Genomic DNA, 26,220 nt, shown 5'->3' with positions numbered 1-26,220 from the left:
AGCAAAACGTTTTGTGTAAAAATGACTGAAATGAAAACTTATTGTTATTAATACAGTATTAAATTGCTGAAGTCTATATTTTTATATACAATCTTATTTTTAAAGCTTTGTATACAAATTAGAATACAACTTTAACAAAGTATTTTTATTATAATACTTAAATTTACTTAAGTATAATCATAAGTTTACAAGTATTATTTTAAGAATTCTGTTCAGTTCTTATAGTTATTTTTTTTATTGTATACCTTAATAATGCACTTGTAAAATTTCATAATTAAATTAAAAGCTTTTATTTCTTAAGGATAAGCTTTTTTTAAGGTTTAAATTTTTATTGATAGCAAAAACTTTTTTGCATGGTTTATTTAATTTTCACTTAGTCTTATTTTATCATAAAGTTTAGCTTTTCAAATAAACTGAACTATTTTTAGTTACCAATAGCACATTTTAAACGATTTAATTTTATGAGGACTGTTTTCAAAGGTTCTATGTAAGCAAATTAAAAACAAAAAACCTAACGTAACGTAAATCGTTTGCTTTATACTTTTCTAACTACTAATTGTAACTATACCAAAGTCAAAGTGATTTTATTAGAGTCGAAAAAAGTTTTAAAAACTATGTCTAAAAAACGTTAATAGTGTTGTAGTAGTCTAGCACTAGCTAAAGTTTTGACGGCTTTTGAGTCGTTAATATCTTAATTCAATATTTTTCAAACTTTTAGTTTTTCATTAAATAAAAAACCTAACTTTTTAAGCAATTTTTTTATTGTCGATAAAAAACATAATTGAACGCCACAACTTTAAAGACTAGTGTAATAATGAAAGTAAGACTACAAAAAAATGTTAGTCTTCAGTTCAAGTTTATATTAAGTTGTAATGATTACAAGACAAAAAAATAAACTGTGTCTTCGGTGTACAATAAACGAAATATTTTTGGTACACCAAGTCTTTACAGAAAATATTTCAAAAACAGATTTTTATCGTTCAATAAACAACAGATAACTCAACAGAATGTAAATTTTAAAAACAAACACTATTTAATTGATCAATAAATGAAGATTTTTTGCATAAAATTAAAAAAATTAAGTATATTTTGTTTAATAGTTTTCTATAAAAATTAAACGGTTACGACTAAACTACATAAAAACTTTTTGATTTCGACATTTACCATTATTTTATTAAGATACAGATACAATAATAAACCTTTTAAGTCAATCTGGTAATTTAAAAAAATGATATCTTTATTATTAATCTATTTGTAGAATAGGTATTTTTTTTTATTAAAAAAGATAATAACTTCTTGTAAAGTTTAAGAATGTGTTATTAGTATTAAAACCCAATATGTATTTTCAAGCAGACCTGCTATAGTATTTACTAAGCATTTGATTTTACAAAGGTTTAAAAATAACCAAAAAATTTACTCATGTTGTTCTTAGCAACTTAACAACCATAGTATTTAGAATAAGAAATTACTTGATAAATCAAGTTATTTTAAAGTTTCATTAAAAAGTAAATTATGTCAGATCTTGAATCAGAAGGGTACGAGGAAGATGGAGGACCATACCTTGGGGTAAGTTTAACGTACAGAAATTAGTTACATTAAACTATAGTTTTTACTGTAAAAAAACTGTCTTAAAGCCAATAGTTATTGTTATGTTGCCAAAGTGTCTTACTATCAAAAAGTAATAATAAAACACTACATTTATTTTTTGATTTAAATTAATTAATCTTTATATGGTTTGTGTTTATTAGCTTTATTACTTAAAACTGTTTTTGTTACTAGTTCAAACTACAGTAGTTCTTAATAAAGAGTTTTAAACTAGTTATCAAAAAAGTGTTAATATCTAAAACTTTTCAAAAAACTTTTATTATTGTAAAGGGAACAGTAAAACAGATTTTATGTACTAGTATTAGTTTGTCTGGTTTGATATTACCAGGGTTGCCACACACTCAGGGAACTCAGGGAATCTCAGGGAATTTTCAAACTGTAGAAAATCTCAGGGAATCTCAGGGAAACTCAGGGAATTTTGGCATTTTTCTTTTAACTCAGGGAAACTCAGGGAAGTTTTGATTTTTTCTCTAAATTTCAGAGAAGTTTTTGAAAATCTCAGGGAATTTTTTTTCTAGATCTAGAATGAGGTTTAGTTAATCCAGTTTCAATATTTTGTTCAAAAGTAGTAATTTTTATTATTTAAGTGGTTATTTAGAATTTTTTAGCCTTGCGGCTAGTTCTTCAATATTCTTAGTATTAACATTATGGTTTTTTTAAGTTTTAAATTTATATTTACTTAAGTAAAATCAGACAGTTTAGAGAAATGAAAGTTGTTGTTAACATTCATTGAAAAGTTCTAATAAACTTTTTAATTTAGTTACTTATGTAGTTTGTAAAGACCATTGTGTCAGAAACTTTACAAGGTTGGTCCAACAACTTGTCAGCATGAAGATACTAAAAGCAAAAGAGGGTGATGACAGCATTAATCAATACATTGATTTGTTAAGTTCTTCTAACACTCAAATACTTTTTGAAAATTTTCTTGAAAAAAGTCACAGTTTAGACACCTTTTATTTTGACACACTCGATATCCCAAGCAAGTATAAAGATTTAACAAGAGTCCTTGAGGCTGTTTTTGTGCTTCACAATGGCCAGGCAAGTGTTGAACGGGGCTTTAGCTTATATAAGGAAGTAATATCAACTAATATGGGAGAGATGACAATAAGGTCTCAAAGAAAAATCAAAGATCATCTATATGCAAACAGTCTAGAACCAAGCACAGTTGAACTAAGTTCTGAATTGTTAAAATTTGTAAAATCTTCTAGGGCCCAATATTTGGCATATCTTAAGCAACAGCGCTTTGCTAAAAATGTTCCAAATAAAGGTGATGTTTTGAGCAAGTTAGGAAAACAAAAAAGTAAACTTACAAAGCAACTCAAATGTTTGAATGAAGACTATGACAAATATACTGCAGATGCCAACAAACAGTCTGATTTAGAAGCAATGAAAGAATTATTAGCAAGAGGAATAGCTGCTAAGGACAACGCAAATAAACTTGAAAATAAAATTAAAACTATTGATTTAGAAATTGCATACTTAAAAAAACAGTACTAAGATTTTTTTATTAGGTAATGTGAAATTGTTTTAAAATCAAAATTATGTTTTCAGTAATTTAAAATAGATGGTGTATGAATATCTAAAAGACATAAAAAACTTTTAATTTTAGATTATTTTGTATCAGTTGTTAGGTATTAAGTTGTACTTTGATATGAGATATTTCTTTAGCTATTTCTTTAAACTTTCTTTTTGCAGGTTTTTAACAATAATGTTAAGCTTTTAAGTTTTATTTACTGCATTCAGAACAGTTGCTAGGAAAGACATACAAGTCATAATGAAGTTATTATGTATGCATTTAAGTGAGTTCTTCATGTGAAATTATTATTATAATATAATTAAATTTTTCAATTAAAATGTCAAACAAATTAAACTTTGTTCTTTTATGTAGAAAGTTAACTAACAAGTTTACACAAAGTTGTGCAAAAATTTAGTTTTTAATTTTTAATTGGTTTAAACCTTTTAAGATTGAGTTTTTGAAAACAGTTTTTTCATAAATTTAATGCAGAAGCATACACATACGACCTTCCTTTTATTATAAAAGAAGAAAAATGAGAATGAGGTATTAATAATTTGTGTTAGAAGAGAAATTTTTTTTTTTAAGATTTGAAAAATACTCAGGGAAACTCAGGGAAATTTAAGGTTACTCAGGGAAATTTTTGGTCACTCAGGGAAGATTTTTTGGCCCAAAGAGTGGCAACCCTGTATTACAGAATATAAAGTATATAAAAGTTTAAAAATTAAAACCAAGATAAACAGAATTGCCAAAAAACCTGAAATCCTGGAAAAACCTGGAATATCACAATTTAGGCTAAAAAAAAACCTGGAATTTGAGAATTTTTGAAAAAAACTTGGAATTTTAAACAAAAATCTTTAAAAACGTGGAATTTTAAACAACTTTTACCTGTTAAGTAGTAAAATTTCAATTTGACACAAAAAATCTATCGAATAGATATTTTTTTTTTGTCATCATCAAATTTTTTTTTGAAAAATATATATAAAGAAACTTTACAAAATCTTTTTAAAGTCCTTTTACTTTTTAACTAAGTTTTTTACCTTAAACTTAATTTTAAACTAAAAATGGACCCTAAAACATGTAATTTTAAAAACCTGGAAGAAATTTTGAAAAGCTGGAAAAAATTTGCCAAAAACATTTGGCAACCCTGGATAAAGACCGTAGTTGAATGGCATTTCAATTAAACTTCTTTATAAGTTAAATGATCTTGTAGCTTTAGTAATTAGTTAATAAATAATTTTATTAAGACTAGTATCATAGTTATAGTTATACTTTGATAAATTTGTAAAAGTGTGATCACCTATATTTAAAACATAACCTAAATTACTAATAATAAAAAATTAGGGTATTTATGTACAAAACGTCAGTATTTCTATTTAGTCTATTTTTGTTTTGATGTTTGTTATTTAATTAATAGTAGGTCAAAATAAATAGACTTTATTACTATTTGCAATGAGAATTTTTTTTTTACACAAGTACATAATGTTACTTCAACTTTTTATATTATTTTAATTTCTAACACTAAAATTTGTATGAACTTTGTTACTATAGATATAAACAAAAAAAAATCTAATAAGACACTTTACATTTACTTTAAAAACTATGTAATTTTGAATGTTTTTTGTTAAATATCGATAGCATCTTACCAATAATATTTCACTTAGTTTTTGCTTATGATCCTTAGTAAATCACTTAAAGTTTTCTTATTTTGTTTCTACACTGAAATATTAAAGTTTCTATAACTTTTGTTTAATCTCAAGTATTTCTTAATTTTTTTCAACTAAACAAACTAACACTTTTTATACTATACTTATGGAAGAAAAACTAAAGCTGTGAATAAAAAAAAATTATCTCCTCCTACATTTTTTGAGATAAATACCTCAAGTTTTTAGGAAATGTTTTTTGCAACATTAAAAAAAAGTGTAGTAACAACCTTAAAAATTTAAAAATATAATTTATTGACAAAAAGATTCTTAATAAAATAAATATCAAAAAATTTAATAGTTTTTTAATTGAATGCGCTGATTAATTATATTGTTATAATATTTTGGTCCATTAGTTTATTAGGAGCCCAAAAAGTTTTTGATTAATTATTGTTTGTGTTACCTATCGATTTTTTAGTGTTAGAAATAATGACAACACATTACTTAGTATCTAAAAATTAAAAACAGGTACTTTATAAAAAAAAAACTTATTGAAATCTCTTTAGCCTTTCTAGATATCTTAGGTATGTCAATTTTAAAAAATAGTGATACTAAGCTAAATTTTTAAAAAATCATCAATTTTTTTACATAGTGTTGTTAATGACTTAATATATAATAAAATATTTCAAGGATATCACATAAACTTTATAAAATTGTATAACTTAAAGGAATATGAAGGAGACCGAAATGAAGAAGGTGAAAGGCATGGAAATGGAAAAGCAGTTTTACCAAATGGTGATACTTATGAAGGTCAATATGAAAAAGGCAAACGACATGGACATGTTAGTTGTTTTGTGTTTTATTTGCTATTAAAATAAAAAAAAAAAAATAGTTTGATATTTTATTTTAATTAAAATTTTATGTTTTTTCTATCAAATAAAACTCTAGTTCTAAGTTAGAATGTAATCCTTAACCAACTCCATACATTACTACTTAACTAGACTGTTAGAACACATAGTTTAAGTAGTAAGTAATTAAACAAAGAATGTTGCATATGTACAGTTTTATTTTTACATACTGTCTAACTTAGTTTTCTCTGCTATATACAGTTTATGTCCATAATTTTATTGTCCATAATTTTTATTTGTCTTATTTTTATCTAGTAGTCTATTGGATATAAGTGTCCACTTAGTGTAAAATTATTTTAAATAAATAGTAAAAAAAAATCTAAAAATATTTTATGAAACTTAAGTTCTGTTTTACGTATAAAATATGTAAGTTTTAAATTTATATCCAACTTCTAAAAATATTTTTTAAATAATTGAGCCCTTTCTGCTCATGCCAATGGTGGTTTAAAGCATGTTTTTTAATTTTAGTCTAATTTTAAAGATCTTTAAGCTAGCTAACAGTTGCTTTCTACCCTTTAAAAAAATTGTTTTTGAGGTATAAGGGTACAAAGTCATAGAGTTCATTAGATTTTTTATGGAAAAACCAAGTTTAACGACATAAAAAAGAATATTCCATTAGTAATATTTTTTCTTGTTTAGTTTTTTAGTAAACAATCTCAAACTTTCTCAGTCTAATGTTAACTTGATAATGAACAATTATATTGTAGAATTATTTTATTTTTAGTAAAAAAAAGTTTTTCTAAAACAAAGAAGTTTTCTTTTGGTTGTAATTTTTTTTTTAAATAAATTTTCAACTCATTTAAAAACAATTTTTATTTATAATACTAGGAATATTTCCTGAAAGTTAATGTCAGTTGCTTAAAATATTAAAAAGATAGATTTTAGTGATTTTTTATAAATTTGGAGAAAATTACCTGTAAAAAATTCTCCTCCAGACATTTGTATAGGAATTTTTTAGCACAACTGACTATATCTCAAAATTTAAGGCCATAGAGAGGTTATTCACTTTTTTTGAAGTTTATTCTTATTTTTTACATAAAATGCCAAGCTACTTTTTTTTTACAGTTTTTAAAAATTCAAAGTAACTTTTGAGATTTAAGCAACCAAAGATAGAGAGTTCAGTTCATTTATTGGAGGCGCAAATAAAAAAGGCAAAAATAGACTATTTCACTAAAATCTATCTCTTCCTTCAGTTTTTGAGTAATTGTTTTAAAACATTCTCAGAATAATCTATAACAATTTTTGAACTACTTCTTTTAAACAGTTGTTTACATTAAAAAAATTTATAAAAAACAAAATTTTTATTGGTCCTAGAATTGTGCAAGAAATAAATTGCAGAATTTATAAAATCACTCAAAAATTTCTTACAGCGTGAAAACTTAAATATTTTTATCACATAAAAATGTTTTTATTTGTTAATGATGGTTTTTTTTTAATTTTTTTTTTCAACTGAAACTGTCCGGATAAATGAATAAGCACTGTACTATATTATTAATATGTCAAAACTTTTTACTACATATATAACTGAAGTTTAAAAATAAAGTTATTACATAATAAATCGGTTATAATCATCACAAAAGCTTAATTAGAAAAGGGTCAGGCTTCTACAATTGTATAGAAAAAAACTTATTGATTAGTTTTAATTAATCATAGTTGTTTTTACTTTTATTCTTTCATTACTTTTGAACATTGTAAAAAACTATAGTTTACAATTTTAGTAATTTTATAACTATCTTTTAACAATTAATCTAAGTTTACTTTGTTTTACTTTAATTACATTTTAACTTATGATCTACCAGATCCGGTGGGTTGCTAGTTTTTGCAGATATCATGACTAAAAACTTACATTTTAGTATTTTTTTGCAAATAAAACGATCTAAGTCTTATAAACTGGAAAGTCTTTCACATAAAACAAGTCTTACAACCTATTGTTTAATTTAAAAAAACCTAATAGAAAAAGATATGAATCTGACCATATCCTAGTTTGTGGATCAGTATTTTTAATCATTTTAGCTTAAAGTTTTTACTCTAGTTAACCAATTACCTAATAGTATGAAAAAATACATTTTTTGAATCCGTAGGGAGAATCAAGGTATTTTAATACAAAAATTAACATTGGCTCTTAAATGAAAGCTTAAATTATGAACTTTAATTCCCATAATGCAATGTTTTTTGTTAATTATCATAATTTTCTGACTTTTATGTTGGTTATTGAATTAGTCATAATTTTCGGTAAAAGTAGTTTAATAAATACAAAAGCTTATTGAAAATACAAAATAATATTGTATAGTAACAGTTCATTTGTTGTTAGAGATAAATTTTATAAAGTAAGCTATTTTTTTAAGGGAACATACAGATTTAAGAATGGAGCACGTTATGTAGGAGATTATTTACTAAATAAGAAACAAGGGAGCGGTGAATTTATTTATCCAGATGGATCTAAATATGAAGGTTTTTGTACTTAAGAATTTGTAGTTATATAAGTTTGTTTTACTAAACTTCAAAACTTTTTTTATTCAAAAAGTATTAAAAAAAAAGCGTTTCGTATTGTTTGATTTAAATAGTATTTCATCTTTAACACTTAGTTTAATTTATTTTATATATATATAACTTTTTAAAGTTTTATAACCAATGTTATAAAATTAGTTGTGGGTTTTAATATCATTAATAATTTTTATCAGTACATTAAGTTAATTCTATTGCTTTCAATATATCAGAATTCAAAGTTTTAGTTTGTGGACTAAAACGAAATTTAAACTACCAATGGTTTATGATTCAAGTTTTAAGCAGCTTGTCAAATGATATGGGTATCAAAATAAGTGTTCTCCTTCTAATTGAAGGTATAATATTATCTAAAAGTACTAAAGTATAATAATACATAAAAATAAATTACTGATACCAAAAGTTATTAAGTAGTTTATCAATAAAAACTATTGCATATGATATAGTACTAGAGAGGTACTTTAACTTTTAGATACTAGTTTAAACATAAACATATAAACTTATGTCATTATCAAAATACAAGATGGAAAAGTAGGTATAATATTTTGAAAACAAGAAGCCTTTGAAGTTTAAAAAATATATTAATATTCTCTAATCTACAAAATTCATTGAAGATGTATTAAAAAGTTTTGAAACTAAAACAAGAAATAGCCCTAAAGAAAAATTAAGTTAAACAAAGTTTAGAAACTTGTTTTAAATTCCTTACATTGAAAAACCAATATTGTTTAAAAAAAGAAATTAGAATATTTAATTTCAAAATTTGTTGAAAACTATAAGGTTTAGTCCACAGCTAAAATTTGTTAGTACTTTAGTAATAAAAAACAACACATCATGAATAAAAATCGTACGTAGCCTATGAATATTGATGCTTAAAGGATAAAAGCATCCAATACATTAGAATCATAGTAAAACTATTTGTAGAAAGATCGGAGAGTGAAAACAGCTGTTTCAGGATGCATAATAATTGTACAAAGTGTGAGAAATAAAAATTAACAGTACTGTTTAGATATCAAAATAATTTATTAATAAACTAAAACTTGCTTTAACGAAGCAAAGATGATTATAATGTGTAAGCCTGTTTTGAATAAACAATTAATTAATCCGTTAATTACACGCGCATTAATAATTTTGACTAGTTGTTTAGTTTTTTTAGAAACTTAGCTTTATATAAGTATACTCTTTATATGATGTTAAACTTCTTAACTTGTTTAGTGTAATTATTTTGTTGTTAGTATAATGTTTATTTGTTATGTTGAACATGTACTTTTAGTTTTTTAACTTTATTTTACTAACTTGTATTTCAATAGTGACAAATGTTGTGTCGAAATGGCCAATAAATTTTAATAAAGTACAAAAGTTTGAACATTTCTGTTTGAACTGGTATTACATATTAATCTAAAACTGTAGCTGTTTAGTTAATAAGTATTAAAACTCCTTTAGCTTAAAAGGTTCACCTCGTATAGTATAAACCCTAAAAGTGAGTTCTCATCATTCGGGCCATTGTCTGTACATGTTGCCTTGTCAAGTATTCCAACTATCTTGAGTCTTTACCAAGAGTTAAGTTATATTTCTTTGTTTTCTGAAAATCTGTAACATATGTCGAAGATCTTGTGGCTGCTGATAGTATAGTTGGCATCTATTTAAACTTAGTACTTTCTAGTACAGGGCTTCAGTAGAATCGTCTAATCTGTTTTATACCTCTGCAGGAGCTGTATGCATTATAAACATATTTTTCTTATTTCATAATGGATATGTGGACCTACCTAATTTTATATCTAGCACGACTTTAAAATGATTTAAAGAATATAACTTTGTTGATTTATTACTGATATTGATAACACACAGCTTTTACTTAGTATGTTTATTTGAATATTAATCTAATTTAAACTTTTTAAGGAATTTAAAATAGTCTTTACACAAATTATTTTTTAGTTACAAAATAATCACTGACTACTATACTTTATCCAGTATTAAACTCAAAAAAAAATTATCAGATACAGTTTTCAAAAGTAGTATTCATAATAACAGTTTATAAGTTTGAGCTTTTGAAATTATTTTTCAAATAATACTAGGAGAGTGGACAGATGACCAGCGTCATGGAAAAGGTAAGTATTATTATGTAAATGGTGACGTGTTTGAAGGTGAATGGACTAAACATGAAAGAAATGGTCAGGGAACTTATACGTACGCTGATAGTGGTGAGATTTTATTTTAAATACTAAATTAATTTAATTTGTTACTACCTCATTTTATTAGTGTAACTAATTTTTTTAACCTTATTTTTTTTATTGTGTAGTACATCTAACTTTTTAATAAACTGAGTTTTTCGAAGATTTTAAATTATAGAAGTTCTATGTTGCCCAAAATTTATCGAGTCTAAATTAAAATTTTCTAAATGCTATGTTTTACAAACTCCTAGACAAAATAGTTTAAATATAAGTTATGGAAAAGTTCATAAGTTATGGAAAATACATTGTACTTTGTATAACATTATTTCTAATTTTTGTTTAGGCTCAAAATACGTGGGTACTTGGGTAATGGGACGTCCTGAAGGTGCAGGAGAACTTGTGCATACCAACCATAGATACCAGGGTTCCTGGATAGACTCTTCAGTTTGTTTTTCCTTAAATAAGAAACATGTGTATATTTTTATCTGAAATACCTAAAAACGCTGTAACTATTGAATTATCAGTTTTTTTTATATTGATCTCATTGTTTTCTAACATTTACTCGAGTTTAGTAATTATGATTGATTTATTAGTTTTATACTAATATAAATTTTTTGTTAGCTGAAATTAGTATTGTTTTTTTCAACTGTTTGCAAACACTAAAACAAAAGTTTTATTGAATCTGTTAGCTTTAATAATCAAGAAAGTAAAACTTTTGTTTATGTTAGTTAGTTTATATCTACGAAACTCTTCATAAATATATATTTAACCAAAAATAGGTTTTTCTTTACAACCTCAAATTAATTTTTTTTCTAGATGAGAGGTCCAGGAAAGTACATATTTGATATTGGCTGTGAACAACATGGGGAGTATATCCCTGTTGAGCAGGTTTGTGATATCAATTTGAAGATAAACGTACTTTAAAGTAATTCTTGTTTTTATTAGTTTTAATATCAAAATTCGGTTTTATTAAGTTTACTTTTAAAACTGCTGAATAGAGTTTAAAAACGAGATCAATTTTAGTCAAAAATAAATATATAGATGAATAGTAGATTTTGCTGGCACAAATTTTTCCAGTGACATTGATGCAACTAAGTTTAGAACTATTACTAGTTTTCAAGCTGAAAAATTTTTGCTAGATTGTAAAATTGTTTTCGGGCATTTAATATTTTACTGTGTATAGAAGTTTTATTGAGTAATGATAAATAAGTACAGGTTTTTAATCTTCTAAAAGTTTGTTTAACTTTATCCTTAGTATACTCTTTGTTAAGTTTTATATAATTTATGTACTCAATAGTTTTTTTTTTCTTAAATAGGCATTTAATAATTTGTGTCCAAAAAACTTTTATTTTTTTTAGTTTTAAACTAGCTTCTGAGAGTTTATTAAATGATTAAGTAAAAAGTAAATTAAAATGAATTCAATAAATACAGATTTTTCAAGCTCTTAAAAGTATTTGATACACAAAATATCTTTTACAAGTTTAAGCCGATTACCTACTATTATTAACACAGTATTAACAACTTTTATAGTCATTTCTGTTATAAAGTGTATAAAAATTTGGTATTAAACTCCTCGAAAAATCACTAAAAGTAATAACAAATTGTTTTCATTGATAAAAATTCTCATAAAATTTTAAGGAAGAGGAGGATGCAATGCAAGATGAAGAAGAGGATGAAACTACAGTGGTGTCGAAATGGAAAGCAGGAAAATTAACTGATATAACCATATTTGACGTGGAAAAAGCAAAAATTTTAGAAAGTTAGTCTTGATTTAAAACTACACTTGAACAGTGAACATATGTGAACAACTACAACACGTGTGAACTTTAACTTGTGAATAAGTACAGGATCAAAAAATATGTTGTTACTACCCTACATTTGAACAATTATAATATAATAATTCTGTAAAACTAAGTTAAAATTTTAAACACTACCTTATATGCTATTAAGTTTATTATTATCACAGTTAATTTCTTAATACTTATTATTTAAAGTTTATGTTAAATATCAAACGAATAATGAATTTAAATTAAAGTTAATGTATTAAAAAGCAGAGCCTAGTATTTCTGAAAACGGTACGGATAAGTCAATAAAGAACTCCGAAGATTATACGACAGAACATACAAAACAAGAAGTTTTAGGGGACAATGTTTAATGTAGTTTTAGTGCATTTTTTGTTTATACTGTGACGCTTTGATTTTTATTCCAAAAGTTTATAAATTCTTTAAAATGTTTTTGTGTTGCTACTACATTTTTGGCAATGTAGTTTATTTCAAAATTTTAATTTATTGTTTATAGCAGTTCTTGTTATTTATTGAGTTTTATCAAATAAAGTATACAAACGAATCAGACTAATTTTATTAAAAACAGCAAGAATGCGATAAACATTTATAACATAAAACATGTATGCTTGAACAATTGTGTATGGATTTAAACCTCAAACTTTTTACTTTAAACATGTTCAAAATGAACTAAAGTAAGAGCCCTAATAAAAGTCTCATTACTATTTTTCGCTATTTTCGAAACTAAAAACTCTATAATTCAAAAAAATTATAGTTAAACTGTATATGGCGTTTAGAAATATTTAAAGGTTATTCAAGTGCAACTTATCAAATGATGTGAAATAAAAACTTTTTTCATTTTTATTAATGAGAATCTCTTAAAGTGAAAACGCTTGAACAAATTTGATTTTTTGATTTAAATGTATATCTAGAAAACCTAATATTCTAGACAAGTTGAGTTTCTCCTTTAAAGGCAAAAAAATTAAAAAAATGATTTAAAGTTGTTTATATAAAACCAAAAAAGTTAATGGAAGAACAAATTTTGAATAAAAAAGCTTAACAATAAAACAGTATAGTCAAAAACTGATTTTAATTAATCAAAAAATATGTACATAATTTTCAAATATACTAATACATAATCAACCAATTTAGCTTTACCAAGGTGTAAAAGGATCTTTCTTCATTTTGTTTTCTGCATTTTCGAGAGTTTGTTTGAATACTCGACATTGTGTGTAGTGATGTGTAAATTCGCTCTCAATGGTCTGTAACAAAGTTGGCTTTTTGAAAAGAATAATAAATAACTAATAAAAAAGTTAACCTGTTTTGTTAGAACATATAAAGCTTGTGAATACAAGATAACTTTCATTTTATCTCAACACATTTTTTTACTGCTTAAAAAAGTTGAAAGAAATATTTGTGATACAGGGGATCAAAATTGGTGAATTCAATAGTTAGTTGAGTTTTACAAATTACAACTACTTAAATTATTATAAAAAACTTAAGGGCTATATCTGAAAAATAACTTGTAATTAAAAAAAAAAGTGTACCAAAAGATACGAGTAATAAAGACTATGACAACAAATAACTTAAAAAAATATTACTTAATAGCGATAATTCATAGTTGTAAAAGATAACCATCCTTAGGCAGTTTTAAAACTTTTTATCCATATCTCTTAAATATTTTGAAATTTAAAAAATACAGACCGTCAAATAGTTAAAGATTATGATAGTAAAAAAATTACTAGATGATATATGCAATATTTATAGCTTAGTTTTAGTCAGTATTTATTTCGGCCATCATCAACAAGTTGAGGTTTTATGCTATCGAATATAAACAATGAACTTCACCGTACGATCTACAACAACAGCATCCGAGACAATCCTACGACCGGTTTCGTCCTAATTAGGACGAAACCGGTCGTAGGATTGTCTCGGATGCTGTTGTTGTAAATCGTGCGATGAAGTTCATTGTTTATATAGCTTAAAAGTTAAAATGACAGAAGACAAATCATAATAAATTCCTTGCGGAACGGTAACTAAACAGGTAAATTTTTATTTTAATTTAAATGAATCTTCTTTAAATTTCTACAATAGGCTCAATTTTTTTTAAATCATTTACCCAAAGAAAAAATTAATAATCAATGAAAATTTTAAAAAGCAACCCATTTTGATATATATGTTTTTTATTTCAAGTGAAATGTTATACAGTATTTGAGAAATGTTTCCTGAAAATTTAAGGTCTCTAGCTCAAAAACAAAAAAGTAGATAAATTTTTCAATTGCCAAAACATTTGACTATGAAAAACCTGTGCTTAATGTTTGTGTACAACAAGATTGACTAAATGTCAAAAACTAAATGAGTTTTTTTATTATGTAAAAAATAGTTATATACCTTTGTTCTTTTTTACGATCATGATTTAAAGAAAATTTTTGTAATTATTAGTTTGAAATAGCATTAAGTTAAGTTTTTTGTCGAAATAAAACAAGTACAGCTTTAAAAAGTAATCACACTAACCTACCAAAAAAATAAACATAATGTCTAAGCAAAACATTTACAGTACTAGGTGTTTATACAAAGAGTAAATGACGTATTTTAGAAAATTTACAAACAATTGTAAACCTTTTCTTGTTACTTTAGAAAAAATCAAAAGATAGTTAAGAAAAATTTACAAATTTATTGCATACTAGTTAAGTTCAAAACGTTTTGAACCAAACTGAAATGCAAAAAATTTGTAGATTTTTCTTAACTATCTTTTGATCTTTTCTAGTTACTGATGCAGAAGAAAATCACAAATAAAAAATTTACTGTGTTTTGGACTGATTTAAAAACTTTATATAAATCTTGTTATTATAGAATATAGGTGGCAATGTTTTAGTTGGCGGGCCAGACGCGGAAATATCTAGTACTTGGCGGGCCGGAGCATTTCAATTTCAAAAACTACTCAGTTAATCAATTCATTCTGACAAATTACAAATTCTATGTGACTTTTTTTTTACTTTATTTAGTGTAACTTCAAAATGTGTAGTTTAGACTTTTATTTTGTTTTTTAATTCAAGCTCCGTAACATCTTGTGCAAGTTTTTAAAATTTTTCATGATCTCGGGCCACAATTTACCTTTCGCGAGCCGGATTCCATTTAAAGTTTGTAAGCATTTACGGGCCAGTCTTTTTCACACAGGGGGACAGACGCGGGCTTTTCATTGCCCACCCCTACTATAATAGTTACAGGGTTGCCATTCGATTTTTCAAAAAAAATCCCAGGTTTTCCAAAATTCTTCCATGTTTTCTAAAAGCACACATTTTTGGGTCTATTTTTAGTTTTAAGTTAAGTTTAAGGTAAGAAACTGTGTTAAATAGTATAAAAACATTGAAACGATACTATAAAGGTACTTTAAATATGCTTATTAATAAAAAAAAATTTATGATGACAAAAATTTTCTATTTATATGATAAACTTTTGAGTCAAACTGAAATTTTACTACTTAACATGTGAAAATTGCTAAAATTCCAGGTTTTTTTAGTGATTTTTGTTCAAAATTCCAGATTTTTCCAAGTTTTTTTTTTGAAATTTCCCAAATTCCAGGTTTTTTTTGCATAAATTGTCAAATTCCAGGTAAAGTGGCAACCCTGTAGTTACAAAACTAATAAATTAAAAATTGAAACATAAACTTTCAACTTGTGTCTTATTTGGATCGATAAATCATCTTGATTAAGATATTTTATTCTTTCTTTTCACGACATAGTAAAATACATATTTTAATATCTGTTTTCTGTATTTCTTTAAGTTTTATTGATTTATTTTATTTTATAATAATTAATATTTGTATAGCTTATACAATGTTCTAAAAAGTTAATTGAATTTAAAGTCAATAAACCAAGCGTTATGAATCTAATATCATTCAATTATTATCCAGCTAGAACATAAAAATAGACAAAAAACCAAATTGTATCAGGAGTGTATTTAGCATCAATTAATTTTGATAATTTAAACTATCTGGCCGGATCCTAATTTGTATATCACTCGTGAAAATAACTTAAAGTTATAAATTAAGTTTTAATAAATGAACTATTATATTTTTTGTTAAAATTACTATTAAATCTAAATAACTATTTTATACATATTTTAGAAAAACATTTAGTGTTTGTTAAAACTTACCTAAAACACTCATTTTTATAGATTTTTATAGATTAGTATATTTACATGCAAACAAAATAATTTTTTGTTATAACTTAACTATTGCGAATTGGTTGTAAACAAAAAAGTAGTTTCAATTAACATTTAAACAAAAATAGGTATGCCTAAAACTTTAGTCGTATTTTTTCATTTCACATGTTTTTTAAACAATAAGTGGAATTTTAAAAGTCAAACGGTTTTATAATTAAAACAAATAATTGTATCAAAATGTGCTTAATCTTATATTTTTTTGATAAATTTTTTAGTTAAAAAGATCATTTTTCAAGGTTCGGCATAAGTTCTGAGGCTAATTCAAAACCAGTTAACCCGCAAAAAATACCAAACAAAAATTAAAACTCAATGAAAATTATAGTTATTAAGAATAATTTAAAACTATCAAATTTTACTGTGATGTCAAGTCAATCCTTTATAATTTAGAGTATGTATACTTCATTCCTGAAATTATCGACCGAGGTACGCATCTTTCTTGGGTGTTTTATAGACTATTCTTTCAAAAAAGATGTTTTTTAAAATTTACACTTGAATTAATAAGATCCTTTTTTAACATAAAACACACCTAAATATGTACTAGATTCAATACAGGAAGCTATTGTCTCTTTACTCAAAAATCTAAAAAAAAATGTTTTTTACAAGTTTTGAGACTTTTGTTGGTGCTTAGTCTTGTTGGAAAGTAAAAGGCTGACCTTTTAAATGTATTTTCTTGAAATGCTCTAATTTAGCCTGACTTTTTGAAAGCTTAGTTTATCGTATAGCCTTTAAATGGGCACCAGTTTTAACCAGGCGCTGGACCTTACCTAATTCTAACCTAATATAAAAAAATCACTTTATATTTGTATATCCCGTGAAGTTATCTTAACCCTTGTTAGTCGACTCCTAGGTGGGATTATAACCAACTGTAATGACGTGGCCTAATAGTTTATTTTAGCTAATTAAAATTAGCTTTTTAAAATATTATTATATTGTAATTAACTTATAAATTGAACTATAAAAACGTACTTTTAATCAACATATTTTACTTCAACAGAGAGATACATGTTTGTTTCCTAAAAATAATTGTTAAAATATGTACTTATATAATTTTAATTTTTTTGCAAAAAATGCATTTACATACCTCAATTACTCCTTGTATAGAAGCAACGTGTATTGGTGGATGATCATCATTATGGTTATCAATTTTGTACCTAAAAGCCTGACCAACTAGCTGCCTAATAATTTCATAAGCCATCACCACCTGTTCAAAATCTCGCTTCATTAGCATGGATACTGTATCATAAAATTCTTCCAATTTTCTATAACTCATTCGATCCCAGTTTATGGATCCTTCACTATTTCTAAAACATATTTTAATCTTTAAAACGTACACAAAAATATTATTAAGACTTTAAAGATTTCAAATCTTTTTATTAAAACAAGTATCTTAAAATTTCTAAAATTCATTCGCTCAAGAAATTCACAAAAACTGTATGAAACATTTTTAACAGGATTACCAATCTTAAAACAAGTTTATAAAATTAATGAAAACCGAAAACTGAATTTAACGTTAAACCAAACCTAAATACTTATAAATCATAGTAGCAAAAAAAGGACGTTCACTTAGAAGAAAACGCCTAATTTCAAGAAAACTTTTCTGAGTTTTAAGTCATAAAAACTTGCCTGAGTTTAAGGAGAAATTAAATTTAACTTAAGTTTTTCAACAAAAATTCAAACAGTCCTTAGTTTTTCTGAAATTTCAAATTAGCCTGAGTCATTGAAAACCTTTTTATAGACAACATATTCACATTAACAGCTTTTTATTATAAAATTTTAAGTATCATCTTAAATTTTACTTAAGTTTTTCAGCAGAAAACATAATAACTAAAAAAAAGTAAATAATTTTACTTGAAGCGATTAAACCTCTAAATAGAGTGTCCTAAGTTAGGAAATTGATTGTTATTTTTTTTAAACACCAATAAAAAGACCAGTAACTATTTTACCTGTGCTTTAAAACGTTTTTGTTATTATTTGAACACTAATCAATAATTCTAAAGAGAAGAAATACAATAATATGATTAAATAAAACCTATAACAACAATTCTGCAAAATCAACTTAGTCTTTTGCTATGTTATTAGAGACAGAATTTTGTGCTTTTATAAAAAAAAAACTTTATTTTTTGCAAAAACTATTATACATATCTATTTTAAAATTCTTTTTAAGCTTCTGAAGCTTTAACTTAATAATTGGAAAGTGAAATTTTTGATTTGTAAAACTTTTTTTTTCCTTCTATTTAATTTAAAATGAAAAGCCAATGCTATTATGATGCTCTTTTTGTTAAACCAGAGCTTATAATTTCTTTAATTAATGTAAATAATGAAAGCTTATAATCAACTTAACCCAGAATTAAAGAAAAAATATTAAAAAAAGTAATAAGTTGTTTGTTTTATTTAAAATAACTTATTAGTAGTACTAGTTTTATTTGATAATCTAAATTACTTAATTTATTTATGTCAACGTAGTAATAGTTTTTACATAATTACAAATCATTTACATTTTACTAAGCATGTATTCTTTAAAAAAAATGTTTTCTTTAAGGACATCAGTGTATGGGTTTGGTGGAATAATTTGTTTCTTCTTCCAGGTGTTAAAACTACTATCAGTATCGGCAGGTAATGAAGGAAGCTGAGAATTATCTTCACTTTTATCTCTGTTGATGTTTTTAAACCATTTTAATAATTTGTAGTTATTCGTTATACACAAGTTTACATTATCGTTAACGTTTTTTTACTTTTTTATGAAACGTAAGCTTAAAATACGTCAAATATTAATAGCAATTATAAATATGAAGATAAATAAAACTTTAGCATGACATATTTTTTTGTTTTCATAACCTAAACTTTTACTTCATGTTAAAGTTTTTAGTAGAGTGAAAAAAACTGTGATCAAAACGATAAAATGTATATACAGTTTACCCCGTTTAAAGAGCAAAAGTTTATTTCTTGGTAATTATTTATTCGTTCAGTAAAATCACTTTTTTAACTGAAAATAAAAAGTATTTGCGCACCTAATTACACCAGTTTTTACAACTTTTTAGATTATAACTTGTCGTGTGAAAAAAAAACATCGAATTACTTTTCTTTCGGAAGAAGTGGATGACTAAATTGAGTAAGTCCTGTTTTGTGATTTACGTAGAAAGTTTTTCTGGTATTCTTACTAGTAGCGATTTCCCATCCTGGAGGTAGGTTGTCATTACTTAAAGGATGACTAAGATGTCTAGTTCCTGTGTGCAAATTAAAGTAAACAACTGCACCATCCTTATTATATTCTGTTCTCCATCCATCAGGCAGCTCTTCAATGCCCAAAGATGGTGATGACATATCCCCCTTTAAGTCTATAATAAAGTAACTATGTTTTAAGTAGTAACAGCTTTTTGATTAATTAAAATATTTTTATACATAAAAATTGTGTTTAAACTCTCTTAGTATTTTAGTTTTGTTTTATGAACAAAAAAAAAATTATTAGGAGTTATAGAAATTAAATATCACTTAAAATGATAAAATTTTATTTCTTAAACCTCATCTTTTCGTTTGTAAAATAAAAACTGCATTATAGTTGATAGCTACTTGAAATGTATTATAATATATATAAATTATGAGCATTATACTGGTCAACAGAGCAAGTATACTTGAACCAAATATTTTAGAACATTTTCTCTTTACGTTTAAGATTTTTTCTTGCTTGAGTATGGTAAGTTAATAATTAAGATGTATTTATTTAATTTAATTTATAACAACTTACTGAATAATAAGCAAAATAAAACCTAACGGCATAGTGGGGTGAAACACTTTTTTCACAATTTGATCTTATTTTATATAGTTTTTACTAAGCTACAAGATGATTTTTACAGATTTAAAAAATTCAAAATAATTTTTTAGATATATATCCAGTCAAAGTCAGAGGCAACAATAGGTTCCTTATAGGAGTTGTAAACTTAAGCAGCAAAAATAGACTATTTCACTAAAAATATATCTTCTCCTACGTTTTTTGAAATAACTATCTCAAATTTCTAGGATGTGTTCCTTGATATATTTAGAATATTCTATCGGAAAGAATTTCAAAGAAATTGAAAAATAACAAATTTTCAACAAAAACTAAATAAAAAAAACAGTTTTTTTGTTTTTTAATAATAACTTTTTATTTTTCAACTTTTTTAAATTTTGTTCTGACAGAATTGTCTAAATATTGCAAGGAACATTTCCTGAAAATTTGAGGTAGTTATCTCAAAAAACGTAGGAGGAGATTGATTTTTAGTGATTTCTAGTTATTTGCCGTTTTATTTTGTGCCCACCATAAGGAACCTATTGTCGCCTCCGACTTTGACCAACTATATCTCAAAAATTATTTTGAATTTTTTAAATCTGTAAAATGCATCTTGTAGTTTAGTAAAAACTATATTAAACAAGATCAAATTGTGAAAATAAGTGTTTCACACCCCCTATGCCCTTAAAACTTGTTAGACTTATATAGTCATATGTCTAGTCTTAACAAATTTAGTATTAAACGTTCTTTATTCAAAAAGTTCTTTATTTAAAACATTAAAGTAAGAAATTTTAGAATGGCTAGATTTAGTAAAGTTTCATTTATAGCGACTCTGTTTTGAAAAAAAGTCAGAGCATACAAAAAGATGTCCCAATGGCAATTATGCCTGCAAGAATAGTATTAAAACAGGTACATTTAACTGTAACAGTCTAAATTTATCAAAAATTATTCGAAAATGTCTGTAATGATAATAAAGAATTAACAGTAAGATAACAAAATTACTTTGGTCATAATCATGTTGAAAAGGCTGAGTACCCCTCGTAATCATATTGTGAGAACTTTTAACCATAGCATCCTCTGATCGAAAGTTTTGACTTATTTGCATCATACTATGCTCATTTGGATGGAAATGGTGATGATGTATATTTTTGTGCACAACCATAACCTGATATAATTTATTAATTTACTTTGGTTATAACAATACTTTCTTTAAAATAATATCATACTTTCATTAATGATTGAACAAACACATAATTTAAATTTTATAGATAAATAAGCAATAGTAAAGTACTTTATCTTATAAAAATTATTTGATTAAAAAAAAGCATACTTTGCCCATATTGAAATCTTCAACTATATTCTGATGCGAAATTTCTTTATGGTAAACAGAAACTGCCTGAGGAATTACTTCGTGAGTGGTTAAGTGCTCAATATCATAATCTTCACTTCTTTGTCGACCTCCCATAACTACTTCTGTTTGGTGATGGCTTTGATGTATGTTCATTTGGCTAGACCTTTTAAGTTTGTAATTAGATTGGTGAGTATTCATTTCACAATGATGGTCAAACATGTTATTGTGTTTCTCATTTCCATGTTGATCAACTACCATGTTGTGATGGTTTATAATCTGCTGTTTTTTATTTCGAATGTTCTTTTTACGACGCTGTTTTACATCTATTGGATCTGAGTGTCCTACGTGCTTGCGTACCACAAAATTTTGTGGTTCACAGGGTTTATGAAAACTACTAGGACGCTGCTGAACACTTCCCTAAAATGATTAAAGTAGTAAAAACTATAATCTATTTAGTAATATAATAGTACATTAAAATAAACCATGATTTAAAGCCAAGAATTTTGTTAAATGACTAAAAGACTGTGTTGTTTGTACCTGAAGACTTTTCAAAAACAGTTATAGCTGAGTTGCAACTGACCTTTTAGAAATTTATTTAAGGGTTTCTAAAACTACTCAAGGGTTTTTATAGTTCAAAATTGACACAATATAAGTGAAATGAAATAGTTAAAACATTTTAAAAAAGGATATTTTTTTACTTTTAAGGTGCATTCCATTTATAAAGGGCATAGAAGGGCAAATCATTTTTTTACAACTTGATCTTATGTTGTTGAGTTTTAACTATACTACAAGTTGTTTTTTACAGATTTTAAAGACTAAAAATAATTTGAGATATAGCGGGTCTAAGTCTGAGACTACAATAGGTTCTTTATGGGAGGCGCAAACTAAAAAGGTGAAAAAATATTATTTCACTGAAAATCTATCTCCTCCTGCGTTTTTTACATAATTACCTCAATCTTTTAGGAAGTGTCTTTGCAATATTTAGAAAATTCTGTCAAAACTGAATGTAAAAAAAAAAAATTATAACTTTTTTTGTTTTACATTTCGTCATAACAGAAATTTCTAAATATTGCAAGGAACACTTCCTAAAAGTTTGAGGCAATTATCTCAAAAAACATGGGAGGAGAAGATTTTTAATAAATAGTCTTTTTTGCCTTTTTAGAGTGCGCCACACATAAGGAACCTATTGTAGTCTCTGACTTTGATTGGCTTTATCTCAATAACAATTTTTAGCTTTAAATATCTGTAAAAAAAGACTTGTAGCTTAGTCAAAACTTAACAAAATAAGATCAAATTGTTAAAAAAGTGATTTAACTCCCGCTAATCTATGCCCTTAACATTATGTAGTACTAAAGCCATTTGAGTACTAAAAATTCCCCTGTTAGTACATTACTTTCAATTCGTTATATTTATCTGAAACAATCAAAAAAACTTTTATTCTAATAAAAATTACAACAGGGTTTCCCAAACTCATATAACTTCTTTAATAAAATTAGTTAGAACACAAGCAACATTGACAGCATGTGACTAAAAGTTATAATTAGCTAGAATATAGAAAACATTCAACTGGTGGAAGGTTGACAATCTTAAAAATGTACTTTTTGTACTTTAACTTTAATAAATACAATATTTTCACAAAATACTTCCAAACAGTCACCTTTTTTACAAAAACTATACAAACTTTCATGTATCATTTTTACGCTCATTTAAATTTAAAACTAAAAGAAAAAAAGTGTTTCAAGCAGTTTTGTTATTAATAATAAATAATGATTGTGTACTATAAAATATACAAACTACCTGTTGCAGATTATGATCATACATGGTCTGTCTTTTGTGCATTTCAGGATCTTCTAGATTAGTTTTAAGATTTTTGTTTAAGTTATTTGGGTAAGATGAGCGATGTATCTTTTTAATGTGCTGTGGTCTATTGCCAATCACTTGTTCTACAAAACTGGAGCTAGACTCATCAGCAAACATAAACATTTTTGTACTGTGGGATGAGTTTCTTCTTTCTATTGGGTAGTTATGCCTTGTTTGGCCTCGATGTCTTAAGTTAAAACGCTTATCTTCATTAAATTCTTGTGAATACCTTAAAGAAACAGAATCTGATATTTCTCTTGAGCATCTTGAATTTCTTTGGTTTTCAAAATCATTCATTTCCCTTGACATTCTGGAATTTTTTTGTTTTTGGTCAGAATGGTATGAACGTCTAACAGGTGGCTGTATTTTGGGTCTATTGTGTTTAGGTGCTCTCATTTTTACTGCAACTCCCCCTTGTATTGATGTTATGTTGTGAGAAGAAATTTTTGGAGGTAAAATTGGCTGATCAGATTTTAAATACTTTGAAATATAGTTGCCGTTTAGTTTATTTATATCTTTTTTAGTTTTAGGAGCAAGTTGTTGCTTTTTTACTAAAACAGGCTCTCTACGGTTTGCTTTAGCATCTAAAATATTGTCATTACGATGGCTAAAGAGCTTAGGCTGAAGACTATTTGAATGAGATAGTTTAACATTATTATTTGAGTTAGATGATATATTAGTTTTCAAATCTTTCTTTTTGATATTATGATCGTTTGTTGGAAATAAGCTTACATTTTCTATATTTGAATTTACATTTCTTAGTTCTAAGTTACTGGCACTCAAATATTTGTTTACGTATGGCTCTTTTTTAATTCTGCTGTGAAAGTTCGAAGACCTATTTGGTGGACTAGGCAACTGCTTTGTTCTGACAAAACCATTTGCTACCATATTATTGTCAGCATAATCAGCATTAAGTATATTGAATGTGGACTTAGAACGATTTCTTAGTACTGAATCAGATCTGGTTTCAGAGCCAGAACTAACTGTGAGAAAATAATATATTAGTTACTTATCTTTAAAAAAATTTAAAGTCTAGAAAAATAATCATAATAAAGCATCAATATTTACCATTAATAATGTAAAATATTTAATTTAAGTTTTGTATTACATGACTTATGCTGCTGAAAAATTTAATAAATATTTTAAAAGTTTTATATCATAATCAAAAATTATTTATAAATATTATTTACTGAAAACAAATATCAAAATGTTAAACCAAAAACATTTCATTCATTTTATTATGAAAAATACAAACTTCAAAAAAACTATAACAAACTTAATTAAGGTTCCCTTTTACTAAATAATGAAGTGTTAATCTTGATATTTTAACCATTTTACAAAAATCTGATCTTAATTTCTTGATTAAACTTTTGAAATAAATTTTAAAAGTATTAAAAATATTTAATACTTATAATAAAAAACTTAGACTAGTTTTCATAAAAAAGTGTTGTAAGAATAAATATAAAATACTTAAATATAATTATAGAAAAGAAACAGATCATTTTTATCTATATTTTGTGGCAATTTTTTGACTGTAAAAGACGCTTTAATCTATTCTAATATAAAGCTTTAGAATAATTTTTTTTGTATAACTATGATTTCTAAACAGAATTTCAAAATAAAAGAAACAAGTACTACTCAGAACTTTTAATCTTAAAGTTTTTGCATTTTTTTCTCTCAAGTTCATAACAGAACTTACTATAAAAATTATTTTTTGATTATTTTACCTTTCACTAATACACTTATTAGCAGACTTTTTGTTTCTTAGACTTATACTTACTTTGTACATTTGGTGTTAAACACTCTCTGCTGACATATAGTCCTTGTGAAGTAGGTTTTTCGTGCTTCTTCTTACGAAACCACTTTTTAAGCATTGTTCATAAACGTAAATAAAAAATCTATTCAATGAAAATGGGTTTAAGTATTCTTATAAACATTAATATTAACACTTACTTTATTTCTAAGCTTGTTTTGTAAATAGCCCTGTTCTCAATGAGCTCTGAGGTGTTAATAAATTTGAAAAAAAACATATACAATATACATTGAAGTTATGTATAAGACTTCAACACTAAATATTCTTAAAAACTTGACAGTAAAACAAAAAATATATAGGTTTGGAACAAGATCTAAAGACTAGAAAATAAATAGTTTTTAATTATAGTTAGTGCAATTCTGATTAATTATCTTAATTTGTAGGTTTGCCACTCTTTAAATAAAAAACAGCCTATAATTTAAATAAAATATTTAAAATGATATGTCTTTTACAAAAAAATTTAAACAAGCATGAGCTTTTTAAATATTTCAAACTAGCCTGAGTATCTTAAGTGTGTCGCAACCCTATTTTTGTCATATAGTTACAAAACCTTGTAAATATGCATAATAATGAAAACCATCCTGTTATTCAAAATTAAAGTAGATCTATTAAGTAATTTATGATGACAACATAAAAAAAGTATTTTAGCAAATAGCCTTATTATTTTTAAATTACTTCACTCATAGTTATAAAAATAGTATGTAAGCTTTCCAAAACCTTAATTTTTACATCATTAAATTATGTTGACAAATTTTATAAGTTTTTACCCGTCAATTTTTTAAAATCTAGACTTTTTGTTAAAATTTAATAAATAATTACTGAATTAATTGTTGGATAAATAAGATAAAATAACTGTTTTAAAAGTTTTAAAGTCAAAAATGTGTTCAAAAATAAAAGTATATTATATATAGAACCTTATTAGTAATAAAGTCTTAAATATCTAAAAAATAATCAATTAAATCTCGTTTTAAATCTAACAAAACCTAGTTTAAGGTTTTAATGAAACTTTACAAACTTGAACTTTACAAAAAATTCAAACTTATCTAGTCAGCTTGGGGTTTGTTAAACTTCAAGTAAAATAAGCTTGAG

At 25.3% G+C, this 26,220-nt stretch overlaps 2 protein-coding genes across 3 annotated transcripts; one reads left to right on the top strand and one right to left on the bottom strand.

The window, feature by feature from the left end:
- Positions 1-1,462: 1,462 nt before the first annotated feature.
- Positions 1,463-12,685, top strand: LOC145849261 (radial spoke head 1 homolog). The gene is made up of 8 exons (XM_082954408.1): positions 1,463-1,566; positions 5,490-5,603; positions 8,015-8,120; positions 10,244-10,369; positions 10,683-10,783; positions 11,156-11,227; positions 11,978-12,098; positions 12,391-12,685. The coding sequence occupies exons 1-8, from the start codon at positions 1,513-1,515 to the stop codon at positions 12,492-12,494; spliced, it is 798 nt and encodes a 265-aa protein (XP_082810534.1). The 5' UTR covers positions 1,463-1,512; the 3' UTR covers positions 12,495-12,685.
- Positions 12,683-25,218, bottom strand: LOC145849260 (uncharacterized). Of its 2 annotated transcripts, none has more exons than XM_082954405.1 (8): positions 25,099-25,218; positions 23,256-24,301; positions 21,438-21,875; positions 21,110-21,272; positions 19,421-19,679; positions 18,840-18,995; positions 17,426-17,645; positions 12,683-13,382 (listed from the first exon to the last, which is right to left on the bottom strand). In XM_082954405.1, exons 1-8 carry the CDS (start codon positions 25,190-25,192, stop codon positions 13,275-13,277), a joined length of 2,484 nt encoding a protein of 827 aa, XP_082810531.1. In that variant the 5' UTR covers positions 25,193-25,218; the 3' UTR covers positions 12,683-13,274. The 2 variants fall into 2 exon arrangements, with proteins under 2 accessions (XP_082810531.1, XP_082810533.1); XM_082954407.1 differs by having other exon boundaries at positions 23,256-24,297; positions 25,099-25,181.
- Positions 25,219-26,220: the final 1,002 nt, after the last annotated feature.

The sequence above is a fragment of the Thalia democratica genome, chromosome 1 (genome assembly GCF_965202585.1).
Source record: "Thalia democratica chromosome 1, ktThaDemo2.hap1.1, whole genome shotgun sequence".
NCBI classification, from domain to species: domain Eukaryota; kingdom Metazoa; phylum Chordata; class Thaliacea; order Salpida; family Salpidae; genus Thalia; species Thalia democratica.
The sequence above is the reverse complement of the archived record's forward strand: the minus strand, read 5'-3'. Positions and strand labels throughout refer to the sequence as shown.

Coding starts and splice junctions, on each gene's coding strand:
- LOC145849261 (XM_082954408.1), top strand. CDS start 1,513: ATGTCAGATCTTGAATCAGAAGGGTACGAGGAAGATGGAGGACCATAC. Junction 5,604..8,014: donor AAGGCAAACGACATGGACAT/GTTAGTTGTTTT, acceptor TATTTTTTTAAG/GGAACATACAGATTTAAGAA. Junction 11,228..11,977: donor AGTATATCCCTGTTGAGCAG/GTTTGTGATATC, acceptor TAAAATTTTAAG/GAAGAGGAGGATGCAATGCA.
- LOC145849260 (XM_082954405.1), bottom strand. CDS start 25,192: ATGCTTAAAAAGTGGTTTCGTAAGAAGAAGCACGAAAAACCTACTTCA. Junction 24,302..25,098: donor TTTAACACCAAATGTACAAA/GTAAGTATAAGT, acceptor ATTTTCTCACAG/TTAGTTCTGGCTCTGAAACC. Junction 19,680..21,109: donor TCAACATGATTATGACCAAA/GTAATTTTGTTA, acceptor ACTTTATTATAG/ACTTAAAGGGGGATATGTCA.